This window comes from Poeciliopsis prolifica, unplaced genomic scaffold (assembly GCF_027474105.1).
Source record: "Poeciliopsis prolifica strain line A6 unplaced genomic scaffold, Auburn_PproV2 SCAFFOLD014, whole genome shotgun sequence".
Lineage (NCBI taxonomy): Eukaryota > Metazoa > Chordata > Actinopteri > Cyprinodontiformes > Poeciliidae > Poeciliopsis > Poeciliopsis prolifica.
Window position 1 is genome coordinate 3,132,130 of NW_026562389.1, and position 27,497 is coordinate 3,159,626.

Sequence of the window (27,497 nt, forward strand, 5' to 3'; positions counted from 1 at the left end):
AGCTGCATGTTTTTTTCTTAATTTTCTTTCAGTACATCAAAAAAAGTTGCTCCCTGACCCGACAATTCCCTGAAAGGCTTCCCTCCTCTGATCAGGTGACTATGTGTCATCCATCATTGTTAATGAGGTTCCCACTCCCATCCTCAAGAGCAGATGCTCAGGTCTGTGTGTGGCTCAGGCTGCCAGCTCGTCACTCCCCTGCAGCCACAGGTCAGCTTAATCAAGTTTCACCGGAACACCCCGGAATCAGTTACAAGGTAGGGAATAAATTAAAGATGCTCACTAAAAAGAAAAAAAAAAAAACGTGTCAGAGAGCAGAGGGGGAAACTGAAGATGCAGATGACGACGACTCGGAGGATCAGGAACCCGAGCCAAAGAAGAAAACCAAGCAGGCAAGTGAATCAAAGAACGCTGGAAGATTGAAGAAGTTTGAGGAAGGCGATGAAGGCGGTTACACAAGGCATGAGGTGAGGAGCACAGGGAAGAAAGCAAAAGAGACTGAAGAGGCACAAACTACAGAGCAAAGAGGGGATGAGTAGGTCTACAAAGAAAACGATAATGAGTCCCTCGGTGGAAGGAAAGGAGAAAAACTTCCTGATGTGATAGAAACGACCAAAGAAGTTCTCTGTCAAAGTCGGAATGGGATCAAAGAGCAAAAGCAAGAATGGTGGCGATCAGGATGAGGACGACGGGAAAAAGAAAAAGAAAGACAAAAAAAAGGGCTCAGGGAAAGATGACAGCGATGAAGGCACAAAGAAGACAAAAGGGAAGAAGAAAAAGATTGAAAACTATGTTGAAATCTATGAGGACGAGCTGCGCAACTACGAGCCGGAGCTACAGGAGAACTACGAGGACGAATACCACAAAAAAAAAGGTGATACAAACTTCTTATTTCAACCTGAGCAATAGGTATGTAGTCAATAAATTGTCAGAGTAAGGTATTTACTTTTGGTGAAAAGTATCAAGGATAATTTGACCCTCAGACAACAGGAGGATCCTTGGTTGTCATTACAGACGTCTGAGTGCCTTCAGTTGCGTGTGAGTAGATTAGTTTAATGTTCACCAAAACCTGTAGCCGAGTTGATAGCATGTTATCATGAAATACTATCTACATGACACTTGTCACTAAGTATTACAAAGTGCCGGTTTCACGTCCATCACTGCTGACCCTTTAAAACCAAACCAAACCTGATGAGCACAAACATTTTCTCACTAACAACAAAAAATACTGGATTGTTTCAACGCCTGTTTTAAAAAGATAGGAGGGGATTCAGAAAACCGGTCATTTTTCTTTCATTTTATGCAAATCGGCATCTTCACAGAGTTGATCTGTATCAGAGCAGGATTATGATATTTAGTAAAAATGTAATGTTAATTTGATTGGAATTTGATTGTGCGGGAAGCAACAGCTGGTCACCTTTTTTCTGTTTTTCTGAAGATTACCAGTTGATTGGTGACATTTTTTATGTTATCTGGATAAAATATGAAGTTCTGGTCTTCAAAAATGCTAAAAAAAATTACTAATTTAAAAAGGGATGTAGAGATGAGGGATGAAGGGATGTAGAGATTCTTCACTGCATGTAATCACATAATTGTTTTTTATAAACCCTGCAGTGTATGAGGTGGTGACTATTACGGGGGATGAGAGAGGAGCAGGTACTGATGCCAATGTGTTCGTCACACTTTTTGGAGAATACGGTATCACACCCAAACTTCACCTGGCCAGCAAGTAAGGAAAAATATTCAGATTCAAATAGAAATCTCTATGTTTAATGGAGATAAAATCAAAAGTTTAAAACCTCGTGTTTTTTCTCCACTTCCACAGCACAGAGAAGAAGTAAGTACTTCATGAATGTTATGCAGAGCAGACTGAGTGCAGTGATTGGTGTTCATTTATTTGCATGACTTTTCTTTTGCTGGATGAATTTTCTGAAATTTTTACAAGGCTTGTTGACTTTATTTTACTTTACTGGGAGTTAATGTGAAATCTTCCCTTAATCTCTCTATATAAAAAGCCTTTTCTGTTTTCTTAAGAGGTTTTTTTTATTCTAGAAATTACAAAAACGAGAGTACCTAAATGTCAATACATTAAAATGTATATTTATTTATTTTTTATTATAGGCGTCGAACAGCTTTTGAAAGATCTAAAACTGATGTGTTCAGGATTCGAACTCACAACGTTGGACACATAAAGAAAATTAGGTACCACTGCTCCTCTCTCTTTTTAGATATTCTTATTAGATTCAACTTCACACAGCGATAGATTTATGAGTTGTTTTCTTTAAAGGATATTCTCTTCCTGATTGTCCAGGATTGAGCATGACAACACAGGAATGAGCGCCAGCTGGTTCCTGGACCGTGTGGTCATCACGGATGTCATTCGCCCTCATCTCAGGTTCTACTTTGCTTGCAACAACTGGCTCAGCAAAGAGGAGGGAGACGGCCTTTTTGCCAGAGACCTGCTGGCCAGCATGGACCAAATGGACATGCCCAAATGTGAGAACTTATTTGTCACAAACCCCCCCCCCAAAAAAATAGGCTTAAGGATTGTTTTTCAAATGTTTTTTTTTTTTCCAGATAATAAATACATCGTTAGCGTTTTTACTGCTGATATGAAAGGAAGTGGAACCGATGCGGACGTCTTCATCAATATTTTCGGGGAGTTTGGGGACACAGGTACTCGGCATGCGACCAAACAAGTTGCTTTTCTCGCAATTTAGATAACAATTTAAAATTCAATTAAAATTCAAAAGTGTTTAATTTGTTCCAAATATAAATTAAACATTGTCACCTCATTTGCTTTTGTTGCCCCTCCTAAACGTCTGTCCAGTCGTGCGGTTAGAAAAACATCTTCCTTTTTCAGCTATGGAGTCGTAATTCAGGTATTTGAGCTTCTGAGAGGCCAATCAGCTGCTCCTAATTGTAATTGTGACCATGGGTTACACATATCAACGGCCCAAAAGTAAAAAAAAAAAAAAAAAAAAAACAAGTCAGGCCAAAAATTCTTCCATCTGAATAATTGTCCAAACATGCAATTTTTCAACCATAAAAGTGTCAAAAATAACAAATGAGAACTAAAGTAACAGCTTCTCCAACATGCTGCCGTCATAAATTGGTGAAACTCTAGTTCTGATGCAGTTACTCATGAATTCAGCTGAGAAAATGTATTATCTCATTTTTTTTCTTTTTAGGGGAGAGGCGCCTTGACAGTGACAAAAATAACTTTGAAAAGGGAACAGAGGACAAGTTCACCATTGAGGCGCCAAACTTGGGTAAAATTAGGAAGATCACCATCGGCCATAACAACAAAGGTTCCTCAGCAGGATGGTTTACAGAAAAGGTGAGAATAGTGTAAAAGATCTAAATCACCTGAAACGCACACTGCAGTCGGTTTTCAAACTTCTGGAGCTCAAAGTAACTTTTTTTTTTACTTAAAAGTTGGGATTTCTAAGTTCCAGTTAGAAAACTAAAAAGAAAAAAAATCAAAGTTGGGGCTCCAACTTGAAAAGTCAAGCAGTTTTCAAAATCTTGAACCTCAAAGTCTGTGAGAGCTGCAGACCACCGCTGGCACTCTGCAACTTTTTCATAGCAACAAGACTTGTTAGATATCTGCCTGTATAACTAAACATGAAATATGCTTTCAGAAAAATCTCAAATCTCATGTTTTTCAAACTTTGTTATGAATTCAAAATTTCCCAAGTTGGAAACACAAAACGACCTGGAAGTCAGAATTCTGGCATATCTAAAATGTAATAAAAATGGACCCAAACTGTTAATGCATTTCTGACAGTTTTTTAATTGATGACACAGAAATGTTTTACATATTTGATAAATGTTTGTGTAATGTTTGAATGGATTAAAATGCCTAAGTATTGGTTAATGCAGAATAAGCTTGTCTTATGAGAAACATGATTACCAGATCAAAGTCTTGACTTGCTAGGAGTCGTGCAGGAAGTCTGGGGTTGATTTTTCTATTTCTTTCAATAACAGAGACAATACAAGTAACATTTGCAGTTGCACATTCATAGAGGACAATAAAAATAAACTAAAACATCTCACAACACTCCCCTTGTTCATATAGAAGTTTTACAGCTCCAGAAAAAATGATGGGTTTCTCTTACTTTCTATAGGTTTATGTTTGAGTGAAATGAACATTGTTCTTTTATTCTATGAACTACTGACAACATGTCTCTAAAATTACAAGCAACATATAATTTTTATCAGTGGAAAATGAGAAATGGTCAAAATAATGAACAAGATGCGGTGCTTTCAGACCTTAAATATTGCAAAGAAAACAAGTTCAAATTCATTTAGTACTAATGTTTAATTAAGTGAAGCAGGAGGTTTTCAAACAATGGTTCACCTCAGTGGTCTCTTAATTTTTTCCAGAGCTGTAATAGTATATTTGCAGCGACTCCAGCTCCAAACATGAGGAATGCTTCAAAACACTTTTCCTCCCACCATGAAAGATCTTACCAGCCTGGAAACTGAATCTGGTTTTTGTTTCAGAAATATCCAAGGCTAAGAAATTTATTTTTCTGTCCATTTCAGTTAATGAAAGTAAAGACAGACATGTTTAAGTTGTTGTGGAAGAACATTCAGGTTCTCCTCAGTCGTACTTAAGACACTGGATCTCCTCATTTCCATTTCAGCCTTCCTTATCTGGGTTTCCCATCTCAGCTCTTCGGATGCGTACAGTACGGTGTGCCGCTGTGAGAGATGAGTTCGCTCAAACTGGCGCGTACACAGACACATACATGACACGCATGTCGTCATCCTAGCCTCTGTGTAAAGGGAAACCATGCCTCATTAAGGGATAGCCTTACAACACACAGACAGATGAGTCAGCAAATTTGTTTGTTATGGCAGAGACAACTGACTCTAAAGTGAAGTCGTTAATGCAACTAGAAAGTTGCATTAACTTTCTAGTTAAGGCAGCAAATTTGCATACCAAGAGGAGTTTATGATGGAGTTTTAGTTATAAATATATCATAATCTGAACAGCTGAAAACATTTCAGTTTTGAGTTCAAAATAAAGTTCATAAAATTCCATCATTCAAAGTTAAAAGACGAAGAACAAGGACTTTAAATTTGTCCCAGCAAACATGCTAAAAACTGAAGTCAATTAGAAAGTTACTAAAAATTGCAACCTAGTTACAGGCTGTTAGGAATGTTATTTATACATTCAATACTCTTCTAGTCAGAAGATTGACTGAGCATGGTCAATCCTAGCCTTTCCATCAAGCTTCTTGCCCCAGTTTGGGTTATGTAGCTTAAGGTGCATTAAATTAAGTTAATTCACATAAAGAAACCAAATTGGAAAATCATAGTCAGAAAGAAATCTGAATTTTCTCTTTGGACATAGTCAACCAAAGTTTCCTGATGAGTTTCATGAAGCCAGATCCTCTTGGCAGTAAGTTTTTCTATTTGTGAAAAGGAGCTGATCAGCCAATCAGAGGCAAGAGCTCTCGCACAGACTCCAAATAATATATCAGGAATTGTTTACTTAAATATGGACTATGTGATAGAGATACATTTAAATATTTAGTGTGGTTGGTAGTAACTTTAGATCAGCCTGTTCCCTGGTCTTTTTTGATATTGTTATACTTCACAGTGGATCTCCACACTGTTAAAACGTTCCAATGTACAAATGTTTTCTTATCTTTTCCACTTTGAAGAATGCCAGCCCAGTCCCTTTGGTAAACATGAAGTTGTAGATTATTTATTAAATTTCTTTGTCACTTTGGTCATCTTAAAGTAAATTGTACTTTGAAGAACTGCTTTAAATTACTGTTCCAAAAAGGGATTGCTCCAAAGATCCAAAGATTAAACCCATTTTTTTGTGTGTGCAATAAAAGGTTAATTCATTTTAAGGTCAATTGTGTAGAATAATTTGAAATGCTTTTTGATTTTTCTGCAGGTGATTCTGGATGATATGGGAAACAAAGTGGTGTATGAATTCCCCATCAATCGCTGGTTTGCCCTGGATGAAGACGACGGGAAGATTCAGAGGGACATTTTGGTTGGAGCAGACCAGCCGACAGGTGAGGAGAAAAACACTCAGTGAGTTAGGCAGAATAGATAAAAACCAAACAAATTAACTTTTTCTAAAATTGACACGATGGTGTAAGGTTTTCTAAACCACTGTAAAAATATTTCCTTTGCCAGAAAACACTGTAACTGTTATTAATTAGCTCCGGCTGGCGATGTTTACATCTTAGTAATTGTGCTCCCGCTCATCCTGTTGAGACCTGGGCGCAGTGAACCTGAGAGACTCTCTGACTCTAGCTGTGATAAACTAACAGGTAACTTAATCCCACAGGTATCATCTACAACGTTCAGATTGTGACGGGAACCATCCGAGGCGCAGGAACCAACTCTAAAATTCACATAGTGATGCACGGTACGAAAGGCCTGAAGAACAGTGGAAAGGTAACGGGAAAGCAACAGAAACAGAGAAGGACTGGTGAACAGAACAGCAGTGTTTACTTTTTATCCAAACAAAGCAGAGTTGTGTTCAACGAAATCCGACACTATTGGCTCTTGTGCTTTAAAGTCGCAGCGCTTTGCAAAATAATTCATTCTTCTTGAACACTTTGTCAGAAAGCAGCTACAAGCTTTCTATTGAATTGTGATTTTTATGCAATAGACGAACATGATGTGCTGAATAGTTGTGAAAATTATACATGCTTTTCATTTTAAGTAAATCTGTAAACTGAGGTGCACATTCACTGAAACTGCAGGTCTGTTAAAGTTTATATAATTCTTTGCAACATAGCTTTAGCTCTGTGCGATTGCATGGAAAGCTTCTTATTATGAACACCTTCTCATGCTTTCAATATGATTCCTATCTGGGCCTTGAATAGGCCATTCTACTGCTCGTCACTTTTCTGTAAAAGCTAGATTTATCAATTGCATGTCTAAAAGCTGTTTCTCCAACTGTGGCCTTGTGTCTGTCTGCTACACAAAATCCCAAGAAAATATGTTGAAGTTTGTGGCTGTAACAAAACAAAATGTGTAAAAATTCAGGAGGGTGCGAATACTTTTGCACATAATAAAGATAATAAAGGTGAATATGAACAACACTGGATTTAAAGCAGAAAAATATTAAATAAAGGTGCTGATTTAAAATAGTATTGCTCTGAAATAGACCTTACATGCTACACATTGTGAGATATATTTTCCAATTCAGTTTCTTTTTATAAATTTCAGCCTCTGACTCCAGATTTGATTGAAAAGTCAACTCTGCCACCCTATTCTGCAGGTATTTCTGGAAGGAGGGAAGTTTGATCGTGGACTGACAGACATATTTAACGTTGAGATTGCCGCGCTCCTCAGTCCTCTCAGCAGAGTTACGATTGGACATGACAATGATGGAGTTAGCGCCGGGTGGTACTGTGAGAAGGTAAATCAAACACTCTCGTTAAAGGTCCCGCAGTCTTTACTGTGAATTAGCTGAATCAGGTCTATCCACAGGTTGTTGTGTTCTGTCCTTTCACGGGGATAGAGCAGACCTTCCCGTGTGGCAAATGGCTAGATGAGAAGGAGGGGGACGGCCTGATTGAAAGAGAGCTGTACGAGATGGTCTCTCTCAGGCAAAGGAGGCAGAAAAGTGAGTTTAATGTGAATTATTATAGCTTTTCAGTCGAGGTCTTTTCACGTCCAACAGTTTGGAAAAGTCTTGAGTAATTCCTTCCTTGTTTCTTTGCTATTTACATCCACAAATAATATTTCAAAAGTGGTCTTGATCTTTGGACTTCAGCTTATTGTTCTTCAATTTTTGTATGTTTTCCTCTTTGTTTTAAGTCTTTAACTCTTATGAATGACTTCTTAACTCGAGGGATGAACCAGATTAACACATAGCAGATATGGATAAGCAGCATCTAAAGCAGTCTAACAATTAATCTCTTGTCCTCCATTTAACCACTTCACTTCTATTTAAATACAAGCTCTCCAATGTCTGACATAATTAAAAACACAAGTGAAAACAAATTGAAATAGTTGACAGAGAAAAATCTTCAAACATTTTTCTGTTTGTTTATGGTTTTAAATCTGAACCTGTGATGTGGAATCCTCTAATCCTAAAGTTAGATTTAATCATTTTGTACCACATTTTTAGACTATCGGTGCTTTATCTTTGAAAACTAATTTCATTTTTGATTTTCTCTGTTTTTAATTTTCATATTTATGTATTTGGCAGACACTTTTATCCAAAGCAATTTACAAATTAGGATTTAACAATGTTGCGCTTGGGTCCCCCCATTACTTCTTAAAATGGAAAACCCATTTTATGGGTTCACTCAGTCGAGTCGCCCTGTTTCCAGCTGGTAGCTGTCCACAGGACTCAGTCACTCCAGCAAGGGAATCTCTGCCCTGAGAGGATATTTTAACAAGCAGAAAATCTCCTGGGCTCTGCTGAAATATCAGAGGAGCAAAATAAGTCCAGAATAACTTTCCCCAATGTATTTTGGAAAACTCTCAACTTATGGTTGTCCTAGAAGTGTTGGGTTCATGTCTGTAACTCTCTCCTAGCGGCACAGGTAACTTGCACAATATTACAGTTCTAATAATATTATGAAGAATTATGGTCATTTGAAAGCTAAATTGTCTCTACAAACTTACTATTTCATTACTCCCAACTTTTCCATACTCTGATTTCCTCTCTTTATGGGCAGCTTCATCTCATTTGCTCCTGGTTTTATGACTTGAAAACAGCACAATGCTGAATGCCTTTCAAGTCTAACTCAAGTAATAACAATAGTTTGTTTTGTCGGTCCTCAGAGCACCCCTGGTCCTTGTGGATTTGGACTACAGACATGCCCAATGCCGGCACCGATGCAGACATCTCTTTTCAGGTTTACGGAGAAAAGAACAAATCGGATGAGATCAGACTGGACAACAAGTCTGACAACTTTGAACAGGGCCAAGTTGACAAGTTTATGGTCAGTGGGAGATAATTTAACACTATATTATAATGTTAATATCTGTTTAATAGGTGACAGATACTATCATTGTCCAACAGATTGAGCTTCCAGATTTGGGAAAACTGACCAAACTTCGAATCTGGCATGAGAAGAGAAATCCTTTCGCAGGATGGCATCTGAGCAAGGTGAGATTTCTCTAATCTAATTATTCAGCTCATTTTATGACATTTCTTGGCCTAAATATTTGGAATTTTTTCCATTTGTACGTTTATGATTCAAACATCATTCCATGTTTATTCCATATTTCCTCAACAATTATCAAAATCTTAAACACCATTTATTGTGAAAAGATATACGATACATATCTTTTGCACGGTTTAGCTGATATTTCAATTCATGCATACACCTCAGTTGAACCTATAGCACCCCTTCACCTAGCTCAGTCTTATTTTTTTAGGTTACTTTGATGAAGACATTAACAAAGGAGAAGTACACGTTCCCATGCGAGCGGTGGCTGGACATTAATGAAGACGACAATGAAGTTGTGAGGGAGCTTCCAGCCTGTGGAGACCTGATAGCTGAGCCACTTCCCGGCACGTCTTCACACAGACAGATGCTTCAAAACCTGCTTATTCATAAAGATATTCAAGCGATTATCACTGATGTTGTTTTGCGCTGCAGTGATTAAATACCGGCTGACAGTCTGCACGGGTGATGTCGGCGGCAGCGGCACAGATGCGTCTATTTTCATCAACTTGATCGGAGACCAGGGAGACACAGGGAAGCGGGAGCTGATCAACTGCAAGAATAACGTCAACAAGTTTGAGAAAGGAAACGTGGGTACATTTTACACTTCATCTTAAAATTAAATCATTATAAAGTCTAACTATTTGCACACAGTGCAGTAGTGAGGTTTCCTTGGACTTTACACAGTGAATCTTAAGAGTTTTAGAGATAAATTTTGTTGGTTTTTTAATATAACTTTAATTAAAAGCATTAGAGTAGTAGGTTTTGATGGTTCAAAATCTATATTCTGCAAGCTACATGCATTTATTTTTTTATTTTCCAAAAAAACGTTTTTTCATTTAATATAATGCATGTGTTTTACATCTTAATCAAATCAATTGAATGGGATTTTTATGTCAAAGTAATATAACAAAATCAGCGTTGTTTTGTTGTTTCAGTGGATTTTGAGTTTAATTGAACATAAACCCCAAAAAAAGAGATTAATAAAATCAGTTTTATAACAGTCACTTTAGAAGTCCGATGGGCTTCTTCTAAAAGTTAAATTTAAATAACTAAAAACGCTTTCTTTCATTTAACTACTCTTCATTAGTAGTTGAAGAAAGAAAGGTGAAACAAACCTAAACAGTGGGAAGGTCCATACAGCTAGTGCTCATGCTGCATTCAGGTACAGCTGGGACACAAAAATCAAAAACAACATAATCACAAACTGAGTCAAAATATTTTAAACATCAACCTTGATTGTTTTCAAGTGGTTATGTGGTTGTATGATCCATCAAGTACTACCTACACCAGCTCGTGCTATTTTTCACTAATTAAAAAAACTTTTTAAGCTTTAGAGCATAATAAAATCAAATTGACCCACGGCTTTGCGGCTGTTGTCTTGTCAACCCAGATGGATGAGTTTATAGTCGAGGCGGTGACCATCGGGCGGATCCGCAGGTTGAGGATCGGACATGACGGGAAAGGCGGCGGCTGCGGCTGGTTTCTTGACAAAGTGATTGTGAGAGAAGAAGGAAAGGCAGAGGCTCATGCTGTAGAGTTTTCCTGCAACAGGTAATATTCAGATCTACACTGTGCATAGAAGAAGTGTTCATACAACTTAAAAAATAACTAAAGTTTTAAAGTATTTTATTGAGTTTTTACTTGACAGATCAACACAAAGCAAATCATTGTCAAGTAGAATCATAATTATACCGGTTTTATCTGTGAACAATAACTTTTTTGCATGTTGGCTCAAGCTTTGACTGGGCCATTTTAACCTGTTACTCCTTTACTTTATTAATAATCAACAGTTTTTTTTCTGACAAGCAGATGCTGAAATACATAGTAATGGTTTGTCTACATAATATACATACAGAAGACATAAATAAAAGAAATTCGATTGAAAATTGGTGAAATTAGGTGCTACTGGGTGGACCTCCTCCAATTCAGTATTTATTAGCATTGACTTTTTGTTGTGGACAGTAACCTCAGCTGTTTGTGTTAATTAATATGTTTAAAACATAGAGATATTATATCAGAGCAAAAGCAGAGTGGCACAAATGCAAATCACACTTTTATTTGGAAAAACATCTAATATTATGATTCCTTATAATTTGACCTCCCAGTGATATTATATTGAGATTTGTGGATGCTATGTGACAGCTTGTGGAAAAATTCAACTATTTTAAATACTTTTGTATGATCATTTTGTTCGTGACATTTGGTCCTGATAGTGAGAAGTGGACAGTCATTTCCTTTCTCCCTGAGGACCAAGCAACAGAAACGGATCATGTTGGCCATGTTTGATGCTTCAAAAACATATCCTGACTTTCTGCGCCAAATAAAATCACTATTAATCAGAATACAGTTTAAAATTAGACCAAATTAAAACAATAGACAGAGAAGTTAGACAGTTGGAAGTTAAACAGAGAAGTTAGACAGAGTTTTCAATAAATAAATAAAAAAAACTTTTTTTCCACAGTGTGGTAAGAGAAAAAGGAGACTCAAAATGTGCCAGGGAACGTTAGCGACACATGACAGGTGACAAGCTTCATGCTGCTGACGCCTAATCCTGTAGAGACCATCTGTGACACGTTTCAGCAGAAGAGGAGAGACCGCTGGTGTTGACAAAGTCGATCCAGGCTTTAGTTTATTTATTTAATTCAGGATCATGCTGAAAAACCTCCCCGCCATATAAAAGCAAATCCTCTTCTGGCATCAATAATGTAACTTTGGTTTAAATTTCTAATTTTCCTATCTGATATGTGTTTGCTTTATTTATTTATTTATTTATCTTTTTTTTTTTTTTGCATTGTGCTCCCACCTCCCGAGATAATTACAATAATAAGCAGCTGTTGTTAATGAAATGTTTTGAGAGCACAAACAGCAGTCATTAGACGCCGAGATGAGACGTTTCATTCCCCGCATGTGTTGCCGTGTAGGTGGCTGGACCGCAACGAGGACGATGGACAGATCACCAGAGAATTAGTGCCGTTCGTAGATGGACAGCGTCTGTACAGTGAGTGGGAAGGAGGCCTCACGTTCATTCATTATTTCATTCTGTCGCTAAAAAATTCACCCTGTGTCAGATATTGGCTATCAGATCGCAGTGAAGACGGGGGAAATTTCTGGAGGAAGCTCAGATTCCAACGTGTTTGTTAAGCTTTACGGAGAAAAGGGCGACACCGAAAAGATGATGCTGTTGGTTTCTACCAACAACTTGGGGAACTACTTTGAGACGGGCCGTATCGACATCTTCACAGTGGAAACTTTTGATATTGGACAGGTTTTCCCACTCAGTGTTGATGAAAGACTAAAATATCTGTCATGGTGTAACTTGTTTGACCCAGTCTAATTTCTTGGTCGATTCCAGATAAACCGTCTGATGATTGGTCACACTAATAAAGGGATGCGTGCTGGTTGGTTCCTGGACAGCGTCCAGATCACAGTTCCAGTCCACGGAAAGAATTACATGTTTCCCAGTCACCGCTGGCTTTGCAAAGACGAGGCTGATGGGAAAACGGAGGTGGAGATTTACCCCAGTGAGATCCTAGAGGTGGAACAATGTAGGTGAAACGCTCACACGGGCATCTTTCATAAGGAAAAAAAACATTATTAATCTCCAGGAGGGCGTTTTTAATTACCAAAAGCACAGAACAGATATGTGCGGTTTCTTTCTCTTTGTTTTCATCAAAGTACAAACATTACAGCCTCAATATCCTGGACCAACTCTGAATGAACTCGTTTAATAACACTTCTACTATGTTCTGATAAACACAGCAGCTGAAATGTGCAAAGGTTTATCATTTCTTTTATCTGAAGCGTAATACAAGAAAGGAAAGATTTTTATTTATTAATGAAGTAACTCTTTTCTGTGTCAATCACAGATTATTCATTACACACAATGAATAATTGTGTCAAAGTCAGCAGGAATCCTATTAGTGACCTAAACTCACTTTATTGTTCTTTTGTTACTCATCATTTTAATTTCTAGTGATGAACTATGAGGTAACCGTAGTAACAGGAGATGTGATGTTTGCCGGCACCAACGCCAGAGTTTTCATCCAGATCTACGGGGAGAAAGGCAAAACAGAAACCATCACTCTTGAAAACAGATCCAACAACTTCGAACGCAACACGACTGAAATATTTAAGGTATTAATATATTTTTACTGTTAAGTGTCTCCAGATATGTCTTGCTTAATAAGCAGAGAAACAAATTTGACATTTGATGCAAAAATTTCCCATTTCTGAACAGTTTGAGGCCAAAGACGTGGGAAAGATCTTCAAAATACGCATTGGTCATGATGGTTCAGGGATCGGATCTGGCTGGTTCCTGGAGTCAGTCGACGTTAAACACCTGATTTTGGCTCTGGTGCCCAAAGAAAAGAAAAAGGACGACAAGAAGAAGAAGAAGAAAAAGAAGAAAGACGAAGAGGACGAGGATGAAGATGGAGGAGAGGAGCTGCAGGAGGTGGTGCTCACGTACCGTTTTCCCTGCTCACGCTGGCTGAGCAGCGGTGAGGAGGATGGAGAGCTGGTGGTGGAGCTGCTGCCGGAGGATGCAGACGAGGATCTGGAAGGTGCATGCTCAAAAGTCAGGGAACCACATAAGATCCAGTGGAGGCCAACCAGATTCTTGCTGATTTTTTTAAGACATGTAAACGGCTTTAATGAAGTCACATAAGCACCATCTCCAAATTATTTTTTACACAGCACTAAATGTGTAAGCACTGGGACTTCCTCCTTACCTAAAGATGTAGACATCTGAGGTGAAATCCACTATTGCTGCTCCTTATTAAAATATTCTGCACTTGCAAAAATAATGTGAGCATTGATTGAACACTCATTCAAAACGATAGATAACCTCTTTGTTTTTATCTTTCAACGCTGCAACAAGCTCTGCTTTTGTCACAGTCGATAAAACTGATACCTTTCATGCATATAATCAATTATTCAGCTGAACTGTTGCAGCAATAAAAGACGCTTCCGGCAGTGCTTTGATTATTATTTCTATTTTTTGGCTGAATATCCAGCTACTTTCATTGTTGTCTTTGTTGCTTTCTATGAAGTCTCCATCGAAGTCAAGAAAGCAAAATTATCGACAGTTGTACCAACTGTGATCCAAGCGCAGAAAACAAGACAACCTGAATTTACAATGAATAGCTTTGAGCTGTAACGTCAAGTTACATTCATATCACTTGCAAATATTAATATTTAAACACGACCAATCTTATCAGTAATGAAAAACATGTCTTCATGTTAATGATTAAAAGAGTGTCATTGTCAGTATTTAAAAATGCCAATTTCACTTAAAGCCTCTCATGAAAGCATCTAACATCTGATGTGCTGCTTTAGAAAATTTTTTTGTGTGACTCGTAAATTATTTAGACCATTTCGGCCGCATTTGCATTTTTAACTGATGGTGTGATTTGAACAGTTTGATTTGACACTGTATCCTGGCCAACATATGCAACAGTCTGGAGAAGGTGTGAATAATTCATTGCTTGCTTTGTCTGACAGTCAACACCTATGAAGTGTGTGTCTTCACGGGTGACACGATGGGAGCTGGGACAGATGCCAATGTCTATGTTAATATTTATGGGGAAAACGGAGACACTGGTGAGCGCCTCCTGAGTAACTCTGACAACCTCAACAAATTTGAGAGAGGGCAGGTAAGATGGGTTCAACGATACTTGACCAATTACTTTCTTAACTTTACCTCCAGGTTTACCCTGTTTTTCAGGATTGTAGCTCACTGCACTTATTTTTTTTTTCATTCCACAATTGAAATTGAAAATATGTCTTTGAAAAGTGGGAGAAAAAAAGTGAGCATAAGGCAGCAGAAAAAATGTTGCATGCGAAGGATAGGGTTACATTTAGATCCTGAAGGGCATCAATGTATAACCAAGACAAAAGCAGTGCTAGCAAAGGAAATTCAGTACAACTTTGAATTCAAAAAGGCATTTTCAGCTGTGGAACAAATTCAGAGACCACTTAAAAATATCAGTTTCTCTGATTTTACTTTTTATAGGAATATATCTGAGCACAATGAACATTGTTCTTTTATTCTATGAAGTACTGACAACATTTCTCTGAATTTCCAAGCTAAAGTTTAGTATTTATTTGCAGAAAATGAGAAGAGAAAAAGTTGCGAAAAAGATGTGCTTTCAAAGAAAACAAGTCGATATTTGTTTCGAAAAAACAATATTAATGTTTTAACTCAGGAAGAGTTCAGAAATGAATATTTTGTGGACCAACCATGAGGTTTTCAGTGGGGTTCAGTGGTCTCTTAATTAATGTGTTGGAGCAGCAGCTTGGAGACATAACAAACCTGCACCCTACGAGGGGATATACAAGTACTTGAGCTGAAATTCAAAGCAAAAAGGAAAGTCTGAAAACATTTAGGGTGATGTTGTAATTTCTGTTCCAGTTCTAAACGGTAACAGGTTCACACCAACAATTTTGATACCAGAATAGACATGTCATACTGACGAGTGCAAGTCTCACTGTTACCCAAATAAACAAATCATCAAAACCTAAAACTCTCCATAATTTACTCAACCCAATGTTTGGCCCTGAAAGGTTTTTTCAAGCTACTTTTGCGCATATGGTAGAGAGGGGGGAAGTTGAACTTCTCAGAAAGCAGCTGCAGTCAAATGTTCCCTCCTTTCATTTGGGAAAGACCAGGAGTCTGCAACCTTTACAACCTAAAGAGCCACTTTTATGGCTTTATGACCACAGACACCTGCGGTTAACTTATTTTGTCTATGCAGGAAGACTATTGTAATGCTATTAACCTTACATCTAGGTTTCAAGTTGTTTCATGCACCTGTTGCAAAACTTAATTCTGAAACATGTTTAATTGTTCAGAGCTCACTCATGTTTGCCATACCGATCTCCCTACAAACCTTTACTGTAGCATCAACAAGCAGCCACAGATCCATCCAACATGTTTCCATCCAAAATCTAATTTTTGTCAAAGGAAACGCTCAAAAACAGTCTGTTTATTGTTTCAAAGAGGTGGATTGTGATTTACTTATCTTTCCTATTTTCAAGATTTTTAGGTTTTCTTTTTCTAAAATATAATTGTACTGTAGACCTTTAAAAAAAAAGCTCTATTTGACACATGAGTTCAATGTGGCTCTTAAAAGTAATTACTCATTTTACACTACTTGATCATTTAGAATCACTAATCCCATTAATTTTCATCAGGACTGCAGCAGTTTGTATCATTGATGTAAGGACTAGTGTTTAAAATCAACAGCTCTTACTGATGAACCCGGTGACTTCTGGGCAACTTGAGCCTTGCTCTGAGGTGTGGGTAGGAGTGTATTCTGCTACAATTACAGGATCTCCTGCAGGCAGGCCAGCTGTGACTGAGAGGAGCTCCGAGAAGTCCTCCATGTCATTGAACCTGTCCTACTTTTACTCCCCACTTCATCCACTCCTGTGAATTATTCATCTCCAAGTTACAACTGGTGACAAATACACTCAGTTCAGCTTATTTCTAACCCTCAAATTAAGGCCCAACTAAACTCTTATTGTCTAAGAATGATTGTGTGTGTGAGAAAATATAACAAACATGTCATAATTTGTAAAAGGAACCGTGTTATCATCTAACAACTGGAACTGGGCAAAACAAGGATGGATGAGAACCTGAGTTTACTGAACCCCAGGGAAGACCCAGAACCCACTACATGTTTGGGTTTTCCCTCTAGATACATGACAATGGATGGATAAAAAAAAAAAAATACTTTCTCTGGAGCGATATCTCACAAACTGGGAGTGGCATGCCTAAAAGTCTAACTGAACAGGACAGAGTCTCTCCTATAATTTTGCAGGAAGACGTTTTCATCGTGACAGCTATTGATTTGCTCACTTTGAAGAAGCTGCGAATCCGACATGACAACACTCAGCCTCACTCATCCTGGTACCTGGATCGTGTTGAGATAGTGGACACAAAGGAGGACATAACGTAAGTGTAACTTTCGTTTCAGTGCATTTTTCTCTATTTTCTGACTAAATATAGCTGCACACCTAAACACATTAACAGTTTTGTGCAGCAGAAAAGCTCTGATTAGTTTATTTCTGGGGGGTCTGTAGGTATTACTTCCCTTGTAACCGCTGGCTCGCAGTGGATGAGGATGACGGGCAGATAGCAAGAGAGCTAGTTCCTGTTGATGAGGCCTTTATGAGGCAGGATGAAGATGAGGAGGGGACTAGCGCCACTTTGGGACTGGAGCAAAAATGTAAAGTGCCTTAAACGACTGAAGCAAATTATAAACATAATGTATAATTTGGTGTATGTTATGATACTAACCTCTATTACTGTTATTGCAGCCATGTCCACAACCTATACTCTCAAAATAAAAACCGGGGAAAAGAAATATGCTGGAACCGATGCCAATGTTTTTGCCATCCTGTTCGGTGAAAAAGACGATACAGGTGAGCCCCGGCGTTGCCATGGCAACGCAAATGTCCTTCCTCCAGGGTAACTGGGATGTGAAACTCCTGTTGATTCAGGGCTCATCAACCTGAAGTCCTGTAAAAACTACAAGAACAAGTTTGAACAGGGGATGATCAACGAGTTCATCGTGGAGGCAGTCGACCTGGGCGACCTGGAGAAGCTCCGGATTGGACACGACAACTCAGGCCAGTGAAAAAGAAAACCTTTTTTTTTTTTTCTAAACAGAAATAAAATGAGTTTAAATTAGATCAAAATATCTGATGTTTTTTAATCCAACAGGAGGTTCATCTGGTTGGTTCCTAGACTGGGTTGAGGTGGACGCCCCGTCCCAGGGACAGAGACTACGTTTCCCATGTGGCCGCTGGTTGGACCCAGCAGAGGATGACGGTGCCATCGTTAGGGATCTCTATCCTGCTGACTTACAGACTGAAGTTTACACTCCATGTAAGCAAACTAATGCTAATAAAAACATTAGTGAGAATGGTATTTATGGAAATGTGTTTTTTAGGAACCAAAGATGTTAAGCTTTACAAAACAGTGAAATCTGCTGAAGTTTTTAAAGTTTCATCAGGGTTTTGCTTTAATTACAACTTTTTATGGCACTTTCAAAGCATAATGGGAGTCCAAGGGGTGCACACCAGAAGGCAGAAAGACATAAATAAAAAGGAAAGAGCTTGTAAAACACTATTCAGGCACAATGTACAAAGTGAAAAGCAAAAACCATGATGAAACGGTGAAATTTCATATCGCAGGTCACAAAACTAAGCAAATCTCCTGGTTTCTTGTTTTTCAGTCGTGCCTTATGAAATCAAGATATTCACCAGTGATGTGTTTGCTGCGGGGACAGACGCTGACGTGTTCATCGTCTTGTATGGACAAAACGGGATCTGCACGCTGCAGAAGCACCTGTGTGTAAACAAGAGAGAGCGAAGGCTTTGCTTTGAGAGGGGAGCAGTGGACATGTTCATTGTGGAGGTGAGAAAGTGTGTTTTAGAATAAAGATGGCGTCTTACGGCTGTTGGTTTGTAAACAATGAGGTGTTTTTGTCTCAGCTGGAAGACATTGGTGATGTGATAGAGAAAATTAGGATAGGACATGACAACAGAGGCACCAACCCAGGGTGGCATCTTGACAGGGTGGAGGTCAGGCGACAGCTCCGGAAAGGAAAGGTATCCAATATGCACTCCAGATCACACCGCTTTCCCGGAAGACTAAATAAATTATGAAGAGTTCAGTAATATAAAATGTCTACTGGCCGCCCATATTAGTCCAATCTAGCTTGCCTCATTTGTCTGTGGTAAATGTCAGGGTTCAGAGACCACAATATTTCCGTGCGAATGCTGGCTGGCCAAGTCTGAAGACGACGGAGAGACGGTGAGGGAGCTGGTCGCCTCTGACATCATCACCCAGAAGCTCCTCCGGGACGGGACACTAAAGACGACCGAAATGGAGGTGGAAGATGCTCTGGAGAGTAAGTTTTATTCTGATTTAGATGAACTACTGCAAATTATTTTACTTTTACTTATCATATTGTTACATTCACAGCAGTATCTTTAGTGAATGCATTTTAAAGCACACATTATATAATGATACTATTAATGCAAAGTTGCACTAAAAGTTTAATTTAGGTTAATTTAAATAGCTTAGTTTATTGGCATTTACCTGATTTTTAGCATAAAGCATAAATTTTAAGATACGTTCTTGTCTGTGTTGAAACACTGAACTGTCAGCCGTTTCTCTTATGTTAAACATTTTGTAAATAGTCCTTTATCTTCATTATTTCATTTACTTTGTTGAAAAAAAAAACTCATACCACACAGATAATACAAAATAACGCCCCACTAATTATTAGTATCACTTGGAAGATTATTTTGAGACCATGAGCAGAAAAATACAATAAACAATATAAAAATTATAAACATTTTTTTTTTTTTTTATGAGGAAAATTTTTGTTTTTTTATGTTTTGTAGTTGTGTACTTTAGTGTGAAAGAGCGTTAGGTCCACTGTATTCACAGTTTGGACTCTTCTCCTTCACAGCTCACGGATACAAGGTGTCGGTGCGGACAGGTGACATGTACGGAGCAGGAACTGACGCCAACGTTTTCCTCACCATCTACGGAGACCTGGGAGACACCGGGGAACGCAAACTCGCCAAATCTGAGAACAACAAGAACAAGTTTCAGAGAGGAGAGGTATTTATAAAGTTCAGTGTCTAATAATGTTGGCGTGTAGAGGCATTAGTCTATCCCTCGTTCTGTAGGTGGACAGGTTTACAATTGAGGCTGTGGACCTGGGGAAGGTGTTTAAGATTCGGATTCGTCATGATAACACCATGGTGGGAGCTGATTGGTACCTGGACCAGGTGGAGGTGCAGGATGAGGACACAGAGGAAGTTTACATGTTCTTGTGTGAGCGCTGGCTGTCGACAAAGAAAGAGGACAAACAGATAGACAGGATCTTCTACATCAAGGTCTGTTTGAGTCGGTGGATTATTTTCTGATTTACAGATGAGGAATGCAGACGAAGCAAGTTGAAAAGAGTAAATAGTGCTGATGTTTCAGAAAAAAAGAAGTTACATCCTTTAGTTATCCTTATGATTAATTAGATCCTTTAAGTACAAATTTATTCAAAACTTGGATGTCTGTCTGAATCTTCTAAGCAGTTTTTGTGTTGAAAAAGTTTTTAAATTTTCATTTAATTTCAATGTTTTTTCACAACCACTAGTTTTGTTCGAAGAATTATTCAAATAATCACCTGTACATAGTTTAAATTAGCTTTGAAATAACATTTTAGTTCTTTTCTCCTTTTCTTACATCAATACTTTTCCTAAATAACTAAAAGAAAAGGTTTATTTGTCCTTCTGACACTTTTAACAAACAAACCATTTTATTCTCATGTCCTGAACTGACTATTCTTAGTACATTATTTAATAAATTACTCAGCTAGATTATCATGAAAATTTTTCAGTCTAACGTAGATTTTCTTTCCACTGTATTTTCTGTTCTGACTCTTTTCTGTTAATTGTGGATTTGATTCCCATGTGGTCCATTCTTCTCTTGAAATGGCCGATTTTGACCTCAGTTCAAACCAAAAGATGTTAATTCACATATCCACATTTTTAAACATTAAATAATGAGATTATGTTTTCCACTGCAATGCCTGCCAGAAGTATGAAGAGCGGCAATATTGTTAAAGCAATTGTTTTTATCTTTAGATAAAATCCTCCTCTCTCAAGAACAAGTTTGAGAGAGGAGAGGTATTTATAAAGTTCAGTGTCTAATAATGTTGGCATGTAGAGGCATTAGTCTATCCCTCGTTCTGTAGGGATAGACTACAGACTAAAGTCTGTTTGGTCGGTCCATTACAGGGGTATGAGGGTGAAAGGAGTACTGACCCATATTTTATGAAGATGGCCCAGTCCAGACAAGGACTCGATAAAAATGCCAATAAGAAGAAAAAGAAGAAAAAGGCTACAGTGGCCGAAGAAGGTCCAAGTAAGCAACCCTTTAAAAATCACTGATATCAACTTAGAAAACGGCCATCGCACATCCTGCTTGTTCCAGTTCACAAAAAAAAATTGTCTCACAGCATCAATGGGATGCTTGTTATTTAACTTCTTGTTTTGTTGCTGTATTGGTAAATTTGTTTTAATCAAAACTTTTCTCTCAATGAGATTAACTAAATAAAAATCAAAAACATTTCTTTAATAAAGCTGAGATGCTGACAATGAGAATAAAACTTCACTGTGAAGGGACTGCAAACATTCTGCGATTCCAGATGGAGGCTAATCTAATTTCATTATCTGCTCCTGGGATTTTCTTTAACGTCAGATATTTAAATACATTTCCTTACCATTTGACAGTTTGCCTTTATAAACTAGGCCAAACGTTTTAGAGGAGTTTATATCCACAACTCACCTAGTGGCAGTTTTAGTTTCACCTCGTTCAAATTATGGAAAAAATAAATAAATAAATAAAATCTGCTAAACACCTTTTGATTTCCATTTATTAATCTAAAAATAATCGACAGGTGAGTATAAATTATTTGTAGCAGCAGATGCATCCTTTGCTACAAATGATCAAATATTCACTAACAAATCTTGTGTTTTGTATTTCTGGCAATCACATTTTTAATTATTTTAAGAAATTAATTATTTACTTTTTTGGATCTTTTCAATATTTCTAATTTTCTAATGATTTCTAAAAACTATAAAATCTGCAGAATATGACAGTTGTTTGTCTGTTTAACCATCAGAAAAGTTAATAGAATAATTACTAAAAGAAACATATATAATTATCCAAATGTAATAAAATACGCAACCTGGTGACACAATAGGTACCCAAAATTTGTAATTAAACTATGTGCCTGTTTAATATACTGCGCTAAACAGCCAACAAATCAATTATGTTATGAAACTAACTCTCATGAAACACAATCATCTAATCTCATTTAAATTAAGGAGCAGATTTTCTAAAACGTCACATTTCTTTGTTCAAGTAGTGAAATTTAAATCTGATCATGTCCTTCATGCAGTCATTCCTTATCACTTCACGGTGTCCACTGGGGTGGACCGGGACGGCAGCACCACAGCCAGGGTTTATGTCATCGTCATCGGGCCGAACGACGCCGAGACGGACCGTCTGTGGCTGGACCTGGCAGAAGGGAAGAAATGCTTCGCGGCTGGTGGCATGGAGCACTTCGTGTGCTACGGAGCTGACGTAGGAGAGATCAAGAGGGTGGAAGTGAGAATCTGGGACTGTCTGAAGCTAAATCTGTGAAGCTGCCTGTCTGCTGCTGCTGCTGCCTCCTCAGTGTTGAAGATTTCACATGACGGTTTTCTAGCGCAGGAATAATTAACTGTAGCTGCGGTGCATGGGATGTGGATCAAACAAAATCAAATGATTTCTGAATTCCCAGCTCTCTCTGTCTCCTCAGCTCGGCCATAACGGAGTCACACCAGGGAGCTGCTGGTTGGTGGATGAGCTGTCAGTTGCTGTGCCAACCAAAGGTATCAAGTACATCTTCCCATGTAAATGCTGGCTGGCTAAAGACAGGGGAGATGGTTTGACTGTCAGACTGTTGAACGTGCTGGACTCCAGCACCATCAACATTATCCGCACAGTGAGTCATCGCTCTGAAAATATGAGCTGTTGGGAAGCAGAGTTCCTCTCGTTTATGCCTGTTGTTCTCTGCGATTTTGCAGGTTATTTATTCAATATCGGTTGTCACAGGAGACACTCAGTATGCAGGGACGGATACAAACATTTTCCTGACTGTGTACGGGGCCAACGGGGGCACAGAGGAAATGTTGCTGCCGAAGAACGGGGATAGGTCAGCAGCAATCCTCTAATAATAAACCCCATTCTCTAGGGAAGGTGTCCTCCTGATTAATAAAATCTTTTATTTGCAGCAAATATCCACCCAGTATTCTTGGGGGGAAAAAAAGATTCTCTTTTGTAACTAAGACCCAATAAAATTCCCATAAAGACTCATTCTGAATTTTGTGATTTAATCCTATTTTATTCATTACCCACTCTGATTCTGAGACGGTTTGTTTGTTTATTCGTTGTTTTATGCAGGTTTGAACGTGACCAAGAAGACACGTTCACCCTGGAGATTGATGACATCGCTCCTCTGAAGAAGATCAGAGTTCGGATCGATGGCACTGGGAGCCGCCCAGACTGGTTTCTGGACAGGGTAACTTGAAAACCAGCTATGTCTAAAACTGCAAACATTATGCTAAATATCACCAAAATACTTTATCAGTGGTAGAAAAGCAATGATGGGGTCATAAAGTTGGTTTTATCTGGCGCAAAATGTTTGATATTATTATTTAAGTTTTTTTTTTTTTCGGTGAAATTAATTATTTATACAACTTTTAATATTAAAAAGACAGTATTATGTATTTTTCAGATACATAATCCCATTTTGTAGCTCAATCAAGTAACTGTGTTACTTGTTGTATGTATCAAACAAAACTTAAAGAAACTTTAATATGTAATTGGGCCTCGGTCACTTTAAGAGTCTTTCTCTTTCCAATACTCTGCCTTCAGCACATAATCAATAACAATATAACATCATGTAAACTCAAAAAAAAGTCCTCTTTCTTTTTTGCCTACTTCATGTTGTCACACAGGCCCTGTTTAAAATTTTTATTGGATGTACAAGTCAATTACTTATTTAAAAATCTGGTTAAATTAGTTAAAAAGGGAGAAATAATTGATATTATTTGAAAACAGCATTCTTTTTATTGCATTTGTTTTAGATGAATATTTGGATTATGGTGTAAAACAATTCAGATTGAAAAATATAAATAAAAAAACAGAAGACATCTGTAACAAACATTTTTCTAAAAATGACATTTCAGCAGTTGGGGACATTTCTTTTCATCCAGTACTGCCGTACTGGCGTTCTTTTAATGTTGGTGATTAATTTAATTATTCCATGCTCACTTTCAGATCCTGATGCGGAACCTGACCACCGAGGAAGAGTATCTGTTCACTTACGAGAACTGGCTGTCCAAGACTAAAGGACCGAAAAGGACAAAAGTGTGTGAGCTGCCGGCAGTGGTGGACGACGAGGAGATGGTGGAAAAAACAACCTACGTCATCCAAGTTCAGACCAGCGACGTCGGAGGCACGTCACATGAGTTTTAGACAGTATTAGGGCTGTATAATCATATTGATCCTACGATATTTATTGATTTTTCCACCCTTGAAAGGCATCGATTTTTCATCTGTGAGTATGATGCATTAAACCATAGTGGCCCATAGGCTTATACTTTCTTTTTAACATGTCTGGTTTGTAACGGCGTAGCAGCTGCCAGGAGTCGATCACAACGGGGTGAGGCAGAGCCACTCCCCCAGCCGCTAGTAGTGAACAGCTTACAGCCACGGCTAATTCTGGTAGCCAAGGTAGAAAAGCCTTTTCCCTATAGTCCAAAAGACTTTTATTATTATGTAGCCACAGTATGTCCAGAAGAAAAACATAAGTGCAATCATTTGCATATTGAGAGTCTACAGAGGCTGATAATCTGCCCACTCAGTCAGTTCCTGGATAACTGCTGAAACTTTGAGTTTTTTGTCAGATCTACATAAATTAAATGAAAGAAACTAATTTTCTCACTGCATCTTTGATTCATTTTTGTCCAGCTGTGGACTGTTAGACCCTGTCCAATCAGTCAGGTATTGTGTTCTTGGTACTTTTAATCAGTTTTCAGTTGATTAAATCACAAAATGTCACTAAAATCACCGTCCTTGGAAAATCTATCAGAAAATTGTAAAAGTGCATCGGATCATATTGAACTGTATCGTTTGACAAATACCATGATACATATTGTATTGTGATAAGAAGATCACATATTGTATCATGAGATTATTGAACCTCTTCACCCCAAGACAGTATTGCTCTTTACTTTTTAAGTAAATTCATGTTTTTCTGTCTCCTTTTTAAACGTTTCAGGTGGTGGCACTGATGCCAACGTGTTTTTGATTGTGTTTGGGGAGTACGGCGACTCCGGGATCCTGCCGCTGAAGGAGAGCACCAACAGGAACAAGTTTGAGCGGAAAATGAAGGACGTGTTTCGGTTTCCTGATATGCTCAGTCTGGGGGAGCTCTCCAAAGTCCGAGTGTGGCATGACAACAAAGGTGAGAAGAGGAATCCTGCAGAGTGTAATACTCGTGATGCAAAATTATGTATAATGCATGGGAACAAAACCAATGCCTTCTATTCAAATCCAGACTTGTCAACTGTTTAGAAAAACATTGTTGAATGCATGAAAATTTGGATCACAATGCCTCTCATGTAAACAGGCCCGGCGCCTGGGTGGCATTTAGAGTACATCGACGTGAGAGACGAGGCCATGGACCAGACCTTCAGGTTCCCCTGTGACCGCTGGCTGGCTAAAAATGAAGACGATGGGCAAATTATTAGGGAGCTGGCTTGTGCCAACAATGACTCAGTAGACCTCAGTGATAAAACCAGTTAGTATAAAAAATATACGGATGCTAAAAGCTTAAAATCTTTTGGAGGTAATTACATTCACGTGAGATTATATGATTGCTTCTGCTTCATCACAGAATATGAAATCGCCACCATTACTGCTAACACCAACAACGCCTCAACCTCAGAAAACGCCTGGATTGTGTTGGAAGGAAGGAAAGCTCGATCCAAGGAGTTTGTTCTGGAGAATAAGAAAAAGAAGTTTTTAAGGCAAGACTTTAACACTCTTATCTTCTGGGTTCGTTATTGTCTGGAAGGTTTTCCATATTAGTTCATTCTTGTGTTTTGTTTGGACTTTAATTTTAAATCATATCAAGATAAATTTCAAAACTGTTTGAGAAACAAAAAGATATATTGATAATTTTTCTAGCTTGCATAGGTATCCCCTATAAAAATACATAAATCAAATTGGCTTCAGAAATTAAGAAGTTACTCTGGCCTGATGATTCACAACTCTGTAAGACATGGTGGTAGCAGCATCATGCTGTGGAGCTGCTTTTCTTTACCAGAAAGAGGAAAGCTGGCCAGCTGAAAAAGATTGGATACTTGCAGGACTAAATTCATTAGTCACTGAATTAGTGGATTAGAGATTTAGTATTTGGGAAACAATTTTCAGATATTTATTTGTAAATGTTTTTCTTTTATGCTTTGTTTTCTGTTGGTTTATCACATAAAATCTCTGTATAACATATGAAATGTGAAAATGTTAATGCATTTGCAGGGATCTTACATAATCTTCCTTTGTTCATGCTTTCTTTTTCTGCCCTCCTGTATCTTCTCGCATCTCTTTTCTCAGGAAAGATAATTCCAGTGCTAACAAAGAAAACATCTCACTTCATTGTTTTGTTTTTTTTCTGATCGCTTGCCATGCACAAACTTGCCTAATAGTTGCAGATTTCTGTAAATATTTGCAGCGGTGCCACTGACACGTTTGAGTTCTCGTCCAAAAACTTGGGGGACATCGCTGGGATCTGCCTCGGCCACATAACCAAAGATGGAAAGAAAGTGAAGAAAGAAGTCTTCTGGCACGTTTTGGAGGTGGTAGTGACAGAAAAGGAGCTGGGAAACAAGTGAGTGGACTCTCACGCAACTTACATAATGTTAGGTTATGTAAAAAGAAAAAAAAGTCCTTTGATGACTGATTCTTTTCGTTTAGGTATTTCTTTCACTGTGATGCACAAATCCCTTTGGCAGCCAAAAAGGACCAGTTCCAGACATTCGAGTGCTACAAATCCGTCGAAAGCTTTGCAAGCAAAATTCGCAAACTGGTTCCCGTCAAATATGAAATCATCGTTATCACAGGGGACGTGAAAGGGGCTGGAACGGACGCAAATGTTTTCATCACTATCTATGGGGTCAACGGCGACTCGGGCAGGCGTCACCTCAGGCAGAAGTGCCGCAACCTTTTCGAGCGAGGGCAAACGGACCGGTTCGTCGTGGAGATGCTTGACCTTGGGGAGCTGCTGAGGGTCAAGGTCGAGCACGATGGGAGCAACTGGTACTGCGGGTGGTTTTTAGAGTGTGTTGAGATAACCAACACGGCTAACTCGGTCACAACCATCTTCCACTGTGGAAAGTGGCTGGATGCTAACAAGGGTGATGGGCAGATACACAGAGTGATTTATCCAAGATACTAGAAGATAAAAACAAGGGGTACGCTTTTAAGTTACCTTTTTTTTACTCCTGTTTTTTACATGATGTTTATTATGGAAAAGCTCAAAGTAACTCTGTGCCAACTGTTGAGGCTTGACCGCTCAAGGAAATGCGATTAAAAAAAATTAATTAATATCAAAGTAAACAAAACACAATAAACATTTAATTTATACTTTTATTTGTGTCATCTGCTTTTTTATCTTCATACTGAAGTTGCTG

General features: G+C 38.3%; 1 protein-coding gene across 1 annotated transcript; it reads left to right on the forward strand.

Moving 5' to 3' along the window:
• Positions 1–350: 350 nt before the first annotated feature.
• Positions 351–27,423, forward strand: loxhd1b (lipoxygenase homology PLAT domains 1b). The gene is made up of 43 exons (XM_055039026.1): positions 351–874; positions 1,615–1,729; positions 1,826–1,837; positions 2,122–2,202; positions 2,312–2,496; positions 2,578–2,676; positions 3,192–3,340; positions 5,921–6,044; positions 6,323–6,432; positions 7,265–7,405; positions 7,477–7,612; positions 8,782–8,942; positions 9,023–9,109; positions 9,382–9,517; positions 9,606–9,760; positions 10,564–10,724; positions 12,095–12,171; positions 12,242–12,438; positions 12,526–12,718; positions 13,147–13,307; positions 13,411–13,735; positions 14,676–14,827; positions 16,997–17,130; positions 17,259–17,404; positions 17,496–17,600; positions 17,679–17,807; positions 17,902–18,066; positions 18,416–18,597; positions 18,675–18,791; positions 18,931–19,093; positions 19,661–19,815; positions 19,884–20,093; positions 20,991–21,117; positions 22,157–22,365; positions 22,559–22,744; positions 22,827–22,954; positions 23,203–23,320; positions 24,082–24,259; positions 25,085–25,270; positions 25,436–25,606; positions 25,703–25,835; positions 26,540–26,695; positions 26,782–27,423. Exons 1-43 carry the CDS (start codon positions 640–642, stop codon positions 27,260–27,262), a joined length of 6,771 nt encoding a protein of 2,256 aa, XP_054895001.1. The 5' UTR covers positions 351–639; the 3' UTR covers positions 27,263–27,423.
• Positions 27,424–27,497: the final 74 nt, after the last annotated feature.